General features: G+C 43.1%; 1 protein-coding gene across 2 annotated transcripts in view; it reads right to left on the reverse strand.

Moving 5' to 3' along the window:
* LOC138168073 (RIMS-binding protein 2-like) overlaps positions 1-17,675 on the reverse strand; it is a 490,664-nt gene that overhangs the window by 156,783 nt on the left and 316,206 nt on the right. For both annotated transcript variants that reach the window (XM_069097401.1, XM_069097946.1), the window contains exon 6: positions 9,679-9,801. In XM_069097401.1, the coding sequence (XP_068953502.1) occupies positions 9,679-9,801 (123 nt within the window). The remainder of the gene's footprint in view (positions 1-9,678; positions 9,802-17,675) is intronic.

Raw genomic sequence — 17,675 nt, forward strand, 5'->3', positions numbered from 1 at the left:
GAGGAATGAAGGAAGACTTCCTGGAGGAGGTGACATCTCAGTTGAACTTGAAAGAATAGGTAGTTCTTCAATAGGGAAAGAGGATGAGGGAGGACATTCCAGGTATAAGGAACAGACTGAGGAAATGTCCCATGGGCTGAGAGTGCAGGTGTGGTGTCAGAAGCATGTGAATACAGGGGAAGGAAGGAAGAAATGAAGGAAGGAAGGAAGGAAGGAAAGGAGGAGAGGAAGGAAGGAGGGGAGGTAGGAGAGAAGGAAGAAGGAAGGGAGAGAGGAAAGAAGGAGGGTAGGAAGGGAAGAAGGGAGAAAGAAAGAGGAGGGAAGGAGGAAGGAAGGAATCTCAGTTGTCTGACTCCATGGGACCACAATGCTTAGCAGAAGTGAGATTCAAAGTGTGGCACAGCACTTAGATTCCCTAGGCCTCAGTTTCCTCATCTGCAAAATGAGAGGCTTGGGTTAGATGGCCTCTGAGATCCCCTCTAGCCCTAGAGTTATGAGATTCCTCACTCCAACTTCAAAATGAGGCCAGGGAGGGGGAAGGACCTCACCTAGGTTACACTCCTTGCAGAAGTGAACTTGAACCTGGTTCTCCTGCCTCCCTGCCCAAGAGTCACAGTGTCTCTTGCCCTGTTCCTTGCTCCTCCAGCACCCACCTGGACAGATGGAAGATGTATTGGTAGATTTAAAAACTGGTTGAGTTCTTACCACATACAGGGCACTGTGCTTGGTGCCTTAACTATATAGAGAGCTACAGACCTCTCCTTGGGGAGTTTACAATACAGTATAAGGGAAGCGTGAGGGGTGAGTCAAAGCCACAAGTAACAGGAGAGAAGACAAAGTGAGATAAGTGACAAGGGAGAGTTCACACTCCAGCACACACACAAAAAAGAGGCTTCCTGCAGGGGATTGCCAGTGATCTGCCTCTGCCCAGAAGGTATGTATGATACCTCTCTGTAGAATTCAGGTAGAGCTGAAGATGTGAGGGTAAGGGGTTAGACACAGGGACTCTGACATGAGCTCTGGCAGCCCAGCTCACTTGGGCAGAAGCCATTATACCTCAGGGCTGGGTGAAATCCTCCATTGACTGGATCTTTGATTGCAACCCAGTTCTGTTTGAAGAGAACAATGGAATAGGAGGTGGGGTAGCATGGCAAGGGAGGTTGAGATTCGGAGCACCTGACTTCAAATCCCAATGTGCCATAAGGGATGAGACACTGATAGTACTGGGTTCAAATCCCAACTCAACTTATTATCTGTGTGACCCTGGGCAAATCACTAAATCATGCTGTGTCTTAGTTTCCCCATCTGTAAAATGAAGATATTGTTCCTGAGGATCTTTAATGCCCTTAAGCTCTAAATCTATAATCTTCTACCTCTAAGATCTGGAGTTGTCACTTAAACCACTCTGTGCCTCAGTTTCCCCATCTATAAAATGGTCACATTGGTCTTGATAGTCCCCGATGCTCCTTTGATGTTAAATATATGATCTTATACCTCTAAGACCTGGCACAAGTCTCTGAGTCTCAGTTTCTTTACTTAAAATGAGGGAGTTAGACTAGAGAGCACCTAAGGTTTCTTCCAGCTAATTCCTGGGTTCCAATCTCATCTCTGACACTCACTAGCTCTGTGACCATGAATGAAACACTGTAACTTTCTCAGCCTCATAGCTCTGCTGCTAAATTATAATCTATACCTCACAGGGTTGTGGTGAGGTTTAAATGAGATAACATGGGTTCAGTTCAATTCTTTAAGTATTTTTATATTCCGACCATATTCCAGCACTGTGCTTTGTGAGAGAGGGTGTGGTATACTGGATAGCCCAGGAGTCAGGAAAACCTGGGTTCAAGTCCCATCTCTGACACATAATGGCTCTGTGACCCTGGGTAAGTCACAATCTTTCACTGATCTAGGCAACTTTGATTTGCAGGGCAGATTTATATCTGCAGAGACAGGTTCCTCACTGGGAGTTTCTTATATCAAGGAAATCAGTTCCCTCTTCTCTGACAATGCCTGGATTTGGGCTTCACAAATGTTACAGGGCTGTGTTATGAGCAAAGATTCTTTTGGTTGTCTTCCCTATTCCAGCCCATTCTCCACTGAATTTACCCCTCTACTCAGTGTCCCCCTATTACTTACAGGATCGAGGAGAAAACCTTCCATTTGCCTTTTAAAACCTTTCTCAACCTGGCCCCTTCCTACCTTTCCAGTCTTCCCAATACCTTACCCTCTTAATGTGTGATACAATACAGCCATACTGGCCTTCTTGGCTTTTCTCCCACAGAATATTCCACCTCCTGACTCTGCCTTTTTGCACTGGCAAATTCTCTAGACCTGGAACACTCTCCTCCCTCATCATTGCTTCCTGTCTTCCCTGGTCTCCTTCAAGATACAGATTAAACCCTGAATTGTGCACAAAGCCTTCCTTAGCCCTAAACCCCTCCTCCACTGCTAGTATCATCTCCAGTTTACTCTTTATCTATCTTGTATGTATGTGGTTTGTAAGTAGTCTCCCCCATTACATTTTATACTTCTTTAGGGAAGGGACCACTTTTTTGCCTTTTTTTTTTAACCTTTGGTGCCCCAGTGCTTAGCACAGTGCTAGGCACATAGCAGACTTAATGTTATTGACTGACTGTGAATTGGAATTCTTGAAAATAGACTGGTGAGGACTCGTTTTTCATCAGTGAGAATGATGAAACTCGAGGCAGTTCAAAGACAGTGGTGATTGGTCCATTCAGATGTTCTACAAGAGTATGTTTGTATCTCAGAAATTTGTCCTAAGTAATAGAACTTCTTTGCTCAGTGAGCTGTTCAATTCACCATCCCTACTTTACTACTAAAGAGTAGGATGTTTGATCCCACTGCTTGGGAAAGGGTACGGGTTCAGCACAAGCTAGAATTATCCCCGAAAGATAGCAGAAGAAACTGAAAAGTCTTGAACCAGCATGAAATTGATGCCCAACTGTCCCAAGGATATAATTATCCTGCCACTCAGGGTGGGGAACACTCTCCTAGAAGAGAAAAGTCTGGAGAACTCTCTTCCAGAACCCAGGGGAAGAAGGCCACCACCACTTATTTCCCAGAGTTCTCATTCACCAAGCCAACCTCATTTCCCCAGTTATAGGAACTTGGCAAGATCACATAGGATTCTATAAAAATTGCATGGTGATGATTTCCTTTCAATTATTTAATAGCACATAATTGTACCACCTCCCTCCTCACTCCTCTTGATCTCTCTTTCTGTATTCTTTATCTACTGTTTATAGCACTTGGAAACAAAGCTGTTTTCCTTCTGAAAAAGGCCACTCTTCAAGGCTGATTGTAAATAGCCTTGGCAGCCAGGATGGAATCTAAGTAAACTCACGAAGTGGGCAAAATTTATTTTCTCTCCCTTGCTGTGCATAAAAGTCTCCTTTTTAACTCGTCTGTACATACATACACCCACACACACAAACACACATGCACACACATGCGCATGCACACACACATGCACACACACGCACACATACATGCACACACACGTGTGCGCACACACGCGCGCGCACACACACACACACACACACACACCTCTTCAGTACTCCAAACCTGTCTTAACCTATGATGCCACCCTGATCTTCCCTCCCTATTTGCTAAGTAAGGAGGAGTTAATCAATTAAGAGGTGATTCGTGCTAACAAGCTGCTTGTTCAGTTAATATTACTTCAATTTCATCCTCAGGGGTCTGTGGTTCCATTCATGGAGTTTCCTTACTTTCCTTCTTTGTACAATGAAATAGATCAGAGCAGATGATCTTCCATGAAGTGATACGTTATGATTCAATGACCCCTCTCCATCACTGCAGATAGCAGCCTCTCCATGACCTAATATAACCATTTTCCCTATTTCCAGGTCCTTGCTGCTTGGACCAGAGACCTGATGGTGAGGATTTTAATCCTTTCAGATGTGGAACTATCCTGAGAAGTGAGAGTCTCCCTTGGGTCACTATTTCAGACAAGTTCAAGCCATGCTTGACTTTATTCTCTACCCTTCAGGCCATTCTTGGATTTATTTCTTACTGGCCTTAATCATGGAATGGGTGTTGCCTCCATCAAACTGAGACCTCTGAAAGACCTTAGGTTCAAGATCTTCAACTGCATCTGGGGTCAACTCTAGTCATCCTTATCTATATATTACCACTAGACCCAGAAGGCTCTGAAGGAGGTGAAGTTGGTGACTTTGCATAATCCTTCCTCACTTAAATCCAATTCATTTGCAAGTCAAGACAGCACCTTCCTGATATCTGGGTCCTCTTTGAGAATGAAGGACAAACAATTCCTCAGGCATCTTCTCCATAGCCTCTGGGCTTCCTAATGGATACTTTCCACCTCCACCCCTTCCCACTTTCTAGTTCTATAACTATAATCAAATTGACACTGCCATTGTTCCTAGAAATGGTGTGTCAATGTATTCCCCCAATACCCATCCTTATAACTTTCTTTGCCTGTGTTTTTCCAAGTTTAATATTTATTTTTGTCATTCTTTTTCAAAAATTTTGAGTTACATATTCTCTTCCTCCCTCCCCTCCATATATGATGCCAATTGTACACATAAAATCATGTAAAATATTTCATATTATCCATGTTTCAAAACCAAGAAAGATATATACTTATGCCTTTCAAAAGTATAATCCTCCCCCAAGACACGGATGGGACAACTGTGGTGGTAGCTTCAGTTAGCATACACTTTTCTCTACTCTACTCTATAACCAAAGAGATTGAAAATTAAACTTATATATTGCCAGGAAGTATGCACAGAGTCTATGAACCCACTGTATAAATTTCTCCAAACCATCTTTGCAAGTGTTTTCTCCTATCACAGAAAAACTCTGTCTTAGAGCTGGGTGGAAGGGACCTTAGAGGTCATTGAGCCCAACCCACACCTGAACAAGAATCCTTCCCATAGCATCCTGGAAAGTATTCTTACAGACTTGATTTAAAGACTTCAGGTGATGGGGAGCTCACTACCTTGCCAGATAGCCATTCCGCTATGGAGCAACTCTCTTTCTCTCTCTCAGGAAGTCTGGTGCATACAGTCACAAGGGAGTCATATTTGTTCTAGTATCATATGATCAAAAGTGACTCTGATACATGAGGAACTGGAGGAGGGTATGGAGACCAAGATGGGCAAGTCATTTTAACCTTTCTGAGCCTCAGTTTCCTCATTTGTACAATGAGGATAATAATAGCAGTAGTGTTGTTCGGTAGTTTTTCAGTCATATCCAACTCTTCATGACCCCATTTGGGGTTTTTTTCTGGGCAAAGATCCTGCAGTGGTTTGCCATTTCCTTCTCCAGCTCATTTTATAATGAGGACACTGAGGAGAACAGGGTTAAGTGACTTGTCCAGGGTCACCCTGCTAGTAAGTGTCTGTGGCTGGATTTGAATTCAGGTCTTCCTCACTCTGGGCCTGGTGCTCTATCCACCTGTCCCACATAGCTGCCCACAGCAGTAGTATTCATAGGGTAATTGGGTAAAAGTTGAATACAAGATGAGTGTATGATTTTAACCTCTCTGAGACTGTTGCCTTCTCTGTACAATAATGATAGTAACAACAGTAGTACCCACCTTACAGGGAAGTTTGGAGGCATAAAGGCGGTAATATCTACATAGTGTTTAGCAAATTTTAAAGTATTGTAGAAATATCAGTTGTGATTATTATTAGGGCCAGACCTGTTACTTCATTGTAGAAGGAACTCCCAGGTCCAGAAGCTCCCTCTATTGCTGTATATCAGCACCTGCTTAGCTCTAGTAGAGTCTTAGAGAGTTGCCTAGAGCACTGAGAAATTAAAGGATTTACCCAGGGTCATATGTACAGTATATGTCAAAGAAGGGATGTGAACTCACTTCCTCCTGAACCAGGAAGGCAGCTGGGTGGTATAGTGTATAGACACTGAGCCTGGAGTCAGGAAGATCTGAATTTAAATCCAGCCTCAGACACTTACTAGCTGTGGAACTCTGGGCAAGTCCCTTAACCTTGTCTACCTCAGTTTCCCCATCTGTAAAATGAGCAGTAGAAGAAAATGGCAAACCACTCTAGTATCTTTGCCAAGAAAACCCCAAATGGGGTCATGGTCAGACACAATTGAACAACAACTTCTTGAATCAAAGGTCAACTCTCCATCCACTATACTATACTGCCTCTCAAAAGTTATCTTCATCATTCTCATCATCATCATTGTGGTGGGTGAAAGATGAATAAAGGTTTGATTTCCCAAGCACATTTATTTATTAAGCAATGCATGGCAATTGTCTAATAAAGTGGGACCAGACCTCCTCACCTTAGGCCTGGGCCCCAGATGCTGTGGGAAACACTTTTGTACTCTAGAAACAGTCAAATAAGACCAATTAATCAAAAGGACACAATACAATATTAGGCAATCTGATTTCTAATTAGGGGAAAGATTAGAGGCTTTCCATGTGGCAGGGGAAGAGTGAACAGGTTCAATTCCCTGAAAAGGAGGTGTCCCTCTCCCCCAAGTGCCTGCAAACAATCAAAAGAACATGGAAACAATAACTGATTGATAAATATGGAACCAGTTTGCAGCTAAGACATGAGGGCTTGTTTGAGATGTACAACTGTGAGAAAACTCATTGCCTCAGTCTTTGGATGTGCCTGAATTTCTGGTCAGTATAACCCAGGTCCTTGGGCAAGGGTCTCTAAATAGCAGATAGATGTGATCCATCTTCCCAGTCAGGCATGGCTAGGTTCAAAAAAGGCCATAAGGTTCTCTCCCAATTCCCACAGCTAAATAATGTTTTCTCATGATACGATAGTTGGACCAGACCCCTAATCAAATAGAAAGGGAAGTGTAAGCTAGCTCCAGAATTGAATCATAAAATGGGGTCAGTGTGGTTCACTCAGTTGCCATTACCACTGTCCTGATCCCCTTGATTCCATCCTCTTCCTCCTCCTCCTCCTCATCATCATCATCTCTCATCCTTGTGTCCTCCTGGTCTTTAAATGAGAAAGAACAACTTGCTAATGTCTAAGAGGAAGCAGAGTTCTAGATTTCCAGATTTGGATCCAGTGGATCTAAGATTACTCTTAGATCTAAGATCAACTGTGATTCTGGGCGAGTCCCTTCCCTTATCTGATCCTTAGTTCTTTCTCCAATAAAATGGGGGCACTTGGGCCCGTTGCTCTCTTGTGGTTCAGTGCAAAAGAACTCTGAACTTGTCCTTCAAGGTCATGGGCTCAAAACCTTATTTTGCCACCTCCAGGGTGACTTTTGCTTAACTCCCCTGGGCTTCATCTTCCTGCCTTATCAAATGAAGGGGGTTGGACTCGATTGCCTCTAGTCTCTTCCAGTCTCCATCTATGATCCTATCATTCTAATGTGCAATGAGCCTAAAAGATACTGAACATCATGGTCCCAGAAGAGCTGAGCTGTTTGCAAATCAGTTAGTCTGTGATAATCTATAAATGAGAACAAAGAACACCTGGTAAATCTCACTAAAATCCTAGCTTGCCATTTCTGCAGCTTTTCAGAATTGGCAGTGTTAAAAATCCATTATCTCATTTTTAAAATAAAATTTTAGTGATATCTTTTGTTTTTATGTGACCAACATTTCTCCTTCCTCTCCCAAAACCTATTCCATATAACAAAGAATTTTTAAAAAAGAAAAAAAAAATGGGGCAGCTAGGTGGCTCAGTGAATAGAGCACCAGCCCTGGAGTCTAGAGGACCTGAGTTCAAATTTGACCTCAAACACTTAACACAAAACTAGCCATGTGACCTTGGGCAAGTCACTTAAACCTATTCGCCCAACCTTCCCCCCTCCAAAAAGAAAAAAAAAAACGTTCAGTAAATCCAAGTAACGCATGCCAAAAAGACTGACGTAATTCTCCTTCTCATTGTTCTACAAGGAGTCTCCTATCTCTGTAAAAAGCTGCCTCTTCATGGGTCCTCTTTTCTCACATTCTGGCATTTTAAAAAACTTTTACACTTTTGGTTTTATTGATGCATTTTGTTTTAGAGATATTTGCATGTTATTCCCACTTGGTGAGAGGTCTCTTATAACGGAGTAAAACAGTTAGGCAAAATGAATAATACAGAGACCTTAACTGAGAACGTCTGTGACATTTCACTCTTGCATTGTTACATTCATTACACCTACTGGTTTTCTAGTCTCTGCTTCTTGTTGTCTATCCATTTCAGTCATGTCAGACTCTTTGTGACCCCATTTTGGGGTTTTCTTGGCAAAGATGCTGGAGGGGTTTGCCATTTCCTTTTCCAGCTCATTTTACAGATGAGGAAACTGAGGCAAACAGGGCAAAGTGACTCGCCTAGGGTCACATAGCTAGAAGTGTCTGAGGTCTGATTTGAACTCAGTAAGTTGCATCTTCCTGATTCCAAGCCCAGTATACACTGTACTAACCACCTAACACCCTTGCCTCCACTTACTTCCCCTGATCTCACGGGAGGCAATAGTGAGAGAATGAGTATTATGAGCCCCATTTTATACATCAGAGTAAAGCGGCTGGTTGTCATGTTTCCTTTTGAAATCAGCCTCATTACTGCAGCTGGGAGCCTACCTGGGCAGGTTCCTTACCCCCAAATACCTCAATTAGTTGTTACAGAGATTTTTTTTCCCCCAAGGGGGTTCAGAGCGGGAGGAAGAGAAGCAAACTGCCACATTTTCAAATTTTCTCCTGCTTCCCTTTATAATCAGCTTTAGACACTTTCTTACTTTTAAAGGCAACAGATCAGGAGCCTCTGTCACCTTGCAAAGTATGAATTAAAAGGACTTGTTTACAGGAGGCTATCAGAACCGAGTCAATTACATCATTAGCAAATCAAGCCCCCGGCTCTCCTATAAGCTGCATCCTAGGGAATGGTCAATTTAAGCAGATCTCCATCCGTCAGAAATGCGGGGCTAGTAGCCATGTACTTGCTCCCTGATAAAGTAATTTTCTGATCTAACTCTCCTCATTATAATAAAGGTTGTTAAACATCTGAGAAGCAGCTGAAAATTCATGAATTCTTCTTTTTAAAATAACCAATACAGATACCTCAAGTCTTTCAACTTAAGTAAGCTACATTTCCAGGTAGATGGCTCTCTGCTCAATCTCCCAGCTCAGTTGTATTTAACTTCCTAAACCATGGAAATGCATAATTGGTTTTACAGCATCACTTCCCAAAACATTAATGTTTTGTTACTTCGTGGTATTTTTTTTTCCTTCTTAGCCATAGAAAGGAGAGAAGTTGTACTAAAAGTCCACATTGTTGACATTTCAGCGGTCCTGTGATCTCATCAACATGGGTAACTTTCTTCCAACCATGCAAATCACGACCTGTCTATCCTGTGCGACCTTTGTCCATGGTGTCCCTAAAGTTCACCATATTGGATTCACACACATGGGCAGGTAGCCTTTCTCATACTCACTTGGCATACTGAGGCTATCAGAGGAGCCCATCACTCACTCTTACCAAATGACCATGTCGCCATGTTCTTTTTCAACCATATACTTCTTTGATGATATCCTTTACATCTTCTGGTGGATGCCAGTCTCAAAAGGAAAATGGCATAAGTGCCCCTGAATAAATGCCTTGTCATTCCCTGCCCTATCCTTCACCCTTCCTTCTCACTCTGGTCTTTATAAATCCAGTGAGGAAAAATGACGCTGGGCTGTTCCCTTACCTTTAGGACCTGCTCTAGATTCTCCAGTTTGACTTGGAGCTGGTATTTCTCCTTCACGGCCAAATCACGTTCTTTGGTCACTATGGTGAGGATGTGGCTGAGTCGATCATAGTCTGTTTTTACCTTTAAAAAAGCAGAAGAGAGAAAAGTAGAATGTAAGTTCTGTGAGGCATGGACTATTTTCCATTTTGTCTTGGCTATGCCCAGTGCTAAGCTCAGTGCCAGGCATGTAGGAGATATTAATAAACATTTGTTGAATTAAATTACGTCAAATCAAAAGAGACTTCATGTAAAGCTGTCTGGGAGATAATGTCACCAAAAAAAGCACAGATACACAATTCCAAACCTTTCTTGAAATCAGATAAATTCAGGGGAATGTCTCTGACTTACTTACATAAAAGCCGTAGAGGTCAAGGATGCATGCTCATTTGCTAACCAAGCTGGTATCACGGAAAGAACACTGGAGTAGTAGACAGAGACAGGGTTGAGCCTCATTTCTGCTATTTCTAGTCATTGGGTGGCAGTGTGGGAGAGTGGAAGGAGGACTAGGGTGGGAATCAGGAGGCCCTGGGTCCAGTCTACACTAGTCAAACCAGATTTGGGTCATTGTACTCAGTTCTGCGAGCTGCAGTTTAAGAAGAACATTCATAAATATGAGGACAGGAAGAGAGAAATGAGGATGTTGAAGGGCCTCAAGTTTATGCAATATGACATGAAGGAACTGAATGAGACAGTCCAGAGAAAAGAAAGGTGAGGGGCTGGCAGGGCATGAGAGCTGTCTCTGAGTATTTATAAAGGGCTGCCATGTGGAGGAGATACTAGATTTAGGCTTTTTGTCCCCACAGGACAACTAGGTGGCACCATAGTGCATAGAGTGGTGTCTGAAGTCAGGAACACTCATCTTCATGAGTTCAAATCTGACTTCAGACACTTAGCTGTGTGACCCTGGGCAAGTCACTTAACATTGTTTGCGTCTGTTTCCTCATCTGTAAAATGAGCTGAAGAAGAAAACAGCAAACTGCTCCAGTATCTTTACCAAGAAAACACCAAAATTCTCAAGTGGATTGGACTGCCTTGGGAGGCAGTGGGTTCCTCCTCATTGAAGGTCAATACAAGGTTGGATAACTACTTGATAAGTTTACTGTGAAGGGAATTCTTTTTCAGAGATTGATTGGACCCCATAGTGACTGAGGTACCTTATAACTCAGAAATTCTACAGTTTATGAAAATCCTGGCTCTAATCTCACTTTACTTCACTGAAATTCAATTTTCACCATCTGTAAAATGAGGGACAATTTAATTACTTACATCATAGGAATTTTTTTAAGGAGGGCACTATAGAAATGTATTAGCTAGGTTTGTCATTCAAGTCATTTTGGTCATGTCCAACTTTTCTTGACCCTGTTTAGAGTTTTCTTGGCAAAGATACTTGAATGGTTTGCCATTTCCTTCTCTGTCTCATTTTACAGGTGAGGAAATTGAGGCAAACAGGGTGAAGTGACTTGCCCAGGGTCACACAGTTAGTAAGTGTCTTGAGGCTAGATCTGAACTCAGGTCTTCTCTCCAGGTCTGGTATTCTATCCACTGCACCACCTAGCTGTCCATTACCTAAGTAGCCTTGGCCAAATCACTTCCCTTCTCTTGGTTTCAGTTTCCTCCTCTGTAAAATAAAGATAGGATCAGATGATCTCTAACATTTCTTCCAATTTCAACATTCCTAGGACTCTTTTTGTTCAATTTTGTCTTATTTTATTTTAGACTGGCTCTCCCTATTTCACCCAGGATGAAAGTGCAGTAGTTATTCATTGGCCTTATCCCAGTGCTGGTCAGTGAAGCTCTGGCTGGCTCTATTTTCCCAACCTGGGCCTGTTTCCCTCTTCCTCAAGAAACCTGCTACCCCTCTGCTGTCAATGACTAAATATTGGCACCAGACTCAGTGCAGACACCCAATGGTCTTTAGCCTTACAGCCTCTCAGAAATCCTGAACTCAAGTAATCCACCAGCCTCAGCCTCCATCACTGGCAGGGATTACAGGCCTCCATCACCTTGCCCAGCCCTTGTCATGATCTGAAGAACATATGAGTGATAGACGGCAGTGTGGCACGGTGAATAGAGGACCAGCCTTGGATTTAGGAAGACCTTTGACACTAGCAATATGACTTTAGCCATATCACTTAACCTTTCAGGGTCTCAAGAAACTCTCTAAGACCACAAACTACAGATGAAATGTCAGCAGAGAGAAAGTCAACATCAAAAGTTCCCTCTGTTGATGAAGTCACAGGTCTAAACCCCACTCCTGCCCCACCTCAAAGGCTCATAGTTTTTAGTACTGGAAGAGACCATAATGATCATGTTAGTCCAACATCTCATTGTATGGATGAATATTTTCATTTAAGGATGATGACCTTTCAGGGATGTCCATTTACTCCAAATATATCCTTTGACTTCAGACAAGGGTGAGTCACCAGAGAGAGATCTAGAAACAATTTCCCATTTACTTTCAAGTTCTTTTTGTTGTTGATGATGCAGAAAGAGTAGACTCATTTTAACCGAGCTAAACATTTGCTTTCTCCCTAAATGTTTTCACGTGAATCATGATGCTATAACAGGTCCTCTGAAGGTCAAACTCTTTAGCAGGAGAGTTTCATCGATTCCACACGCTGTACATGTCATGATGTTTGCTTAAGGTGACAAGTTGGTACCACCAGACATGCAGAAGGTGGGAGGCGTGAACTTTCCAGCCTTTCCACTGGGATGTTGTTACCTTCCTGGAAGGTGTTCTTAGAAGAGGTCATGGAAAGGTTTTGTTGATAAGAACATCTTAAAGCAGTTTTGCTATTAGGTGATGCATCAGACAGCCAGAGAGAAAAAGAACTTTCAAGTTCTCAGGGGTGAAAATGTCATGATTGGTTTGTGACTTACATTGAACCTAAAGCAGAGATCTTTTGAATACCATTGGTTTTTAGCTTTCTGGATATTGGATCAATTGTTTTTGGTAGGTGGCTAGGGAAAGCAGGGAATGAAAAAGGACATGATGGTTCAAGAGATGCTATTTCAAAGTGTAATGGGCTATCACAAGAAATAGTGGGCTTCCAATCACTGAACCGAAGGCTAGGTGCTGCCCACTACTGGAAGCCTGTCCTTATCCCCCTCATTGTTGATGGCCTCTCCTCAGAAATTACTTCATATATATTTGCATTAATTTTTCTGCACATATTTCATAAATGCAATCTTCTCAAAGACACTTTGCATTAAATTTTTTATGCATGTAAAAGTCATTTTCTTCAGTGTATACAGTAAGTGCTTAAAAAGTGCATGTTGAATTTGATTGAATAAGGAGAGATGTGGATAATTTGAAGACCATTCTGAGCAAATGGTGAAGAGTCTTGAGATCATGTGATAAAAGGACTGAGCAGATGAATGAGAATGTTCAGACTGGTAAAGAGAAGACTCAGGAGGAAAAGATGACCATCCTCAGGTGTTTGAAGGATTGTCACAAGAAGGAGGGAATAGTCCTAGAGGAGAGAACTGAGAGAAATGTGTAGAATTTGCAGAGAGACAAGGAAGACTGATAGGAAGGAGTATCTCTGGACCACTAGAGTTTTCCCAAAGCAGAATGGATTCCTGCGAGGACGTGGGATTCTGGATCCCAAGAAGTCTTCAAGCAGAGGTTGGGTGGCCACTTTCCTTATGGAGAAGACTATCCATTGCACTGGCTGGCCGCTGGGATCCTTGACAAGTCTGAACATTCTGTGTTTCTTTGAAGTCCTTTTACAGCTTAAGAAGTAGAATACATACATGTCTCACTGTTTCCATGCTTAGGACTTCCCTAAAGCATAAATTCACAATTACTCTTTGTACAGCAATTAACATCAGCAGCAGCGAGGCAACTTGGTGGGGAGGTAAATAGAGGGCTGGACCTGGAGTCAGGAAGACTCATCTTCCTGAGTTCAAATCTGGCCTCCGATACTTACTAGCTGTGTGACCCTAGGTAAGTCACTTCACCCTGTTTGCCTCAGTTTCCTCATATATAAAATGAGCTAGAGAAAGAAATGGTAAGCCACTCCAGTATCATTGCCAAGGAAACCCAAAATGGGGTCACAAAGAGTTGAACATGACTGACAAGAACAATAAATCATTAAAAGAAGCTAACCTGGAATTTTATTTAATGGATAGATATCAAAGTCCAAGATTTAGTAAAGCCCAGAAAGGTCAAGAAATATGTTTTAAGGTTCTTGGTCAAACAAAGACATCTAAGAAGTGCAATGAATAGAATGCTGGAACTAGAACCAGAAAGAACCAAGTTCAAATCAAGCCTCAAATACTCCCTAGCTATGTGACTATGGTCAAGTCACTTAACCTCTGTCTGCCTCAGTTTCTTCATCTGAAAAATATGGATAATAATAGCACCTACCTCAAATGATTGTTGAGAGATGACATCTGTAAAGTGTTTTATAATAATTGTAACTAATATTTATACAGAACTGCTACAAAGTGTCATAAATGTTATCTCATTTGGTCTCACAACAAAAGGAGCTACAATTATCCTCAGGGCAGCTAGGTATGGAGTGCCAGCCTAGAGTCAGGAAGATCTTAGTTCAAATCCTACCTCATACACTTATTAGTTGTGTAACCCTACACAAGTCACTCAACCCTGTTTGCCTCAGTTTCCCCATCTGTAAAATGAGCTGGAGAAGGAAACAGCAAACTACTCCAGTATCTTGGCCAAGAAAACCCCAAATGGGGTCACAAAGAGTTGGACACGACTAAAAAACAAATGAATGATAATAATAAATTATTCCCAATTTCCAGACAAGGACAATGAGTCTGAGGGAGTTCAGGTGATTTGTCCACACCTAGTCACATAATGAATAAGCATGTGAGGAAGGATGAGACGGCCAAGTGCGATGCTCTATCCCCCATGCCAAGGCCATTCCACATCTAAATCTATGGTACTAAGGAGACAGAACTTGCCATAGTCACTTGGGAATCTTGTACATTGGGAGTAATCCTGAGCTGGGAATAGGTGAACCCAGTCTAGAGCAGAAAAATGAACTTTAGCTCAGATGTCACCAACATTTCTGGACACTATATCAAGCCTGCTTTCCAGTGCCCCTAACCTTGCTGTTTCACTGTAGAAGTTTATGTGATTATAAGCAAGAAGTCTTCTGTCCCAACTTCATCTTGGATGGAAAGGTTGTGAATTGGAACAGAAATCTGTCTGGCACTACCTACTCCAAGAATAGCTTGTTTTTCCTAAGGGAAACTCATTTCTATCCTTTTCATCCAAACACACATCAAAGTTCACTTCCTCCAGAAAGCCCTCCAAGCTTGCATCCTCTCAACACTCTCCCATTTTGACCTTTAGAAGTCAGCTAGGCTAATTCTCCCCTCTTAGTGATGGAAGAGGTTGAGACCCAGAAAAGCTCAATCATGGCCACTTAAGAGGTAGGAAAGCTCATGGTGATTGTTCACATTCGGCGTGGTGCAAGGGACACTGAATTTGGAGTCAGCACCAGATCCTACCTAGCAATATCTTGCAGAGCCTAGATCTGAACCCAGGGTCTTGGTGTCCTAATCCAAGCTCTTCCTCTTTAACATACTGCCAACATATGGATATTTTTTTAAGAAATAGGGAATCAAATTTTGGTTCAAATTTTAAGAAAAACTGCTCAGCAACGTTTTGTTGTTTTTCAGTCATTTTAGTCATGTCTGGTCATGACCTCATTTGGGGTTTTCTTAGCAAAAATTTGAAGCGGTTTGTCATTTACTTCTCCAGCTCATTTTATAGATGAGGAAACTGAGGCAAACAGGGTGCAGTGACCTACCCAGGGTCACACAGCTAGTAAGTGTCTGAGGCTAGATTTGAACTCTAGTCTTGCTGACTCTAGGCCCAGTGCTCTATCCACACACCACCCAGCTGCTCCAAACAATGTATGTTTTTAAAAAGTAAATTGGGTTGTCATGGGGGATGGCAAGTTCTCCATCACTGGAGATCTTTCTAGCAGTTGATATTGGGATCATCAGCAACATTGTAGGGAGACTTCATGAGATCATAGCTCTCAAGTGGCCTCAGCAGTCTGACCCTCTCATATTACAAGTGAGGAAATTGAGGCACATGGAGGTTAACCCCAGTGTAACCCTCACTAGGTGACTCCTCACTATCATCTCCCATACCCAATCTGTTGCCGGAGCTTGGTGATTTTACCTTTGTAACATCTCCTGTATGTACCCCTTTTTCTTCTCTGACATGCCACCATTCTGTTATAAGCCCTCCTGACCTCAAGCCTGGACTCTTGTAACAGTGGGCCCATCTGCCTTAAGTCTAACACCCCATTAGTGTCCCCAGCCCCTACTTAGCGGCCAAAGCGATCTTTCTAAATAAAGGGCAGGTCTGACCAGTTTACTCAAACTCTACTGGCTCCCTATCACCTCTGGGATCAAATAAAAAATCCTCTGTTTGGTGCTCAAAGCCCTTCCTAACCAGCCCCATCCCCAGCCTTTCCTGTCTTTTTGTACCTTGCGCTCTCCCCCTCCGATATTCTTTCACCCAGTGATACTAGGCTCCCCAGTGTTCCTCGAACAAGGCACTCCCTGTCTGACCATTTGCACTGGCTGTTCCCCACACCTGGAGTGCTCTTCCTCCTCATCTTGGCCTCCTGGCTCCCCTAGCTGCCTTCAAGACCCAGCTCAAATGTGACCTTGTTCAGGAAGCTTTCCCCACCTTTCCCCTTATCTCTGCTGAGCCCATGGAGCTGACCAGCGTCATTCCTGAAACTTCCCTGTGTGCATCGTCCCTGATTTATCTGGTATACAGTATATATGCACATAATAGTTTTCATGAGGTCACATTCATTAAGCTGTGAGTTTCTTGAGAGCAGGAACAGTCTTTGCCTTCCTTTGTATTCCTGGTGCTTAGTATAGGGTCTGGCATATAGCAGGCACTTAAAAAATGCTTTTTGACTGATAGGCAGTATTCCTGTTATGGTGCGGGTTCAATTAGATGCTCTCTCAATCCACTTCCAATTCTGATAGTCTGTGATCTTACACAGACATACCTTCTCCAGGGGTTAGAGGCAGACTCCTCATAAGCAAAGACCCAGCTATTTTCCTGTCTCCCCCTTCAGGGGCTAGGCCCTGTGCACACCCAACACTCTATTAATCATCATTGATCACATCAGGGATAAAGAAGATCCCCCCGGTTATATCTTTAGTACCAACTGGCTGGTGGCCTCTGACAATACCTCCTGCTGAGTCTGCAACACAAGCTCTCCCTGAGTGTGAGTGCAATTACACCCTCGCCCAGCCTTCTGCCCAGGAGCATGTGGGGCATGCGTGGAAGGGGATCACATGGGGTGCACAGCCACTCTGTGCTGCCGTACCCTGTGGCAATGGCAGCTGACCCAGATTGCTGCCTGGGCCACAGGCCTGGTGGGATGATGAAAACACTTGGCATCCCTGGCTCTGCCAGGCTGCTGCTCATTTGCCTCCTGCCTCAGCCCTGCTGCGGGCCCTTCTCCATCGCCTGGTGGGTTATAGCATTGGCCCAGAAAGAAATCACCCCAGGAGACTGGGAGAGAAATCATCTTCTGGACTCCTGGGGGTGGGGGTGGGGATTCTTTATTACCATTGCTGTGCGAAGCACAATCTTTTTGTGGAGTTTGCACTTGCCCTCTGTGCCAGGAAAGGCCATGTGCACTGGGAAGCATGCAGGAAAATTAGTTCTGCTTCTGACGCTTCCACTAACTCGCTGTGTGACCCTGAGCACGACACTTGATTTCTCTGGGATTCAATTTCCTCAAATGGAAAATGTGAACATCAAATCCCACCCTAACCACCCTACAGAGTAGTTGAGAGGTTCTAGGGTGACAATGTACTAGGAAATGCTTTGTCAGACTGTAAGCACAATCTGCAGGGCAGCTGTGTGGCTGGTGCCATGGTACACAGAATGCTGGGCCTGAAGTAAGTAAGACTTACCTTCCAGAGTTCAAATCTGG

This window comes from Petaurus breviceps, unplaced genomic scaffold (assembly GCF_028583685.1).
Source record: "Petaurus breviceps papuanus isolate PSGF00001 unplaced genomic scaffold, PetGlider_PUasm1.0 100, whole genome shotgun sequence".
Taxonomy (NCBI): Eukaryota; Metazoa; Chordata; class Mammalia; order Diprotodontia; family Petauridae; genus Petaurus; species Petaurus breviceps.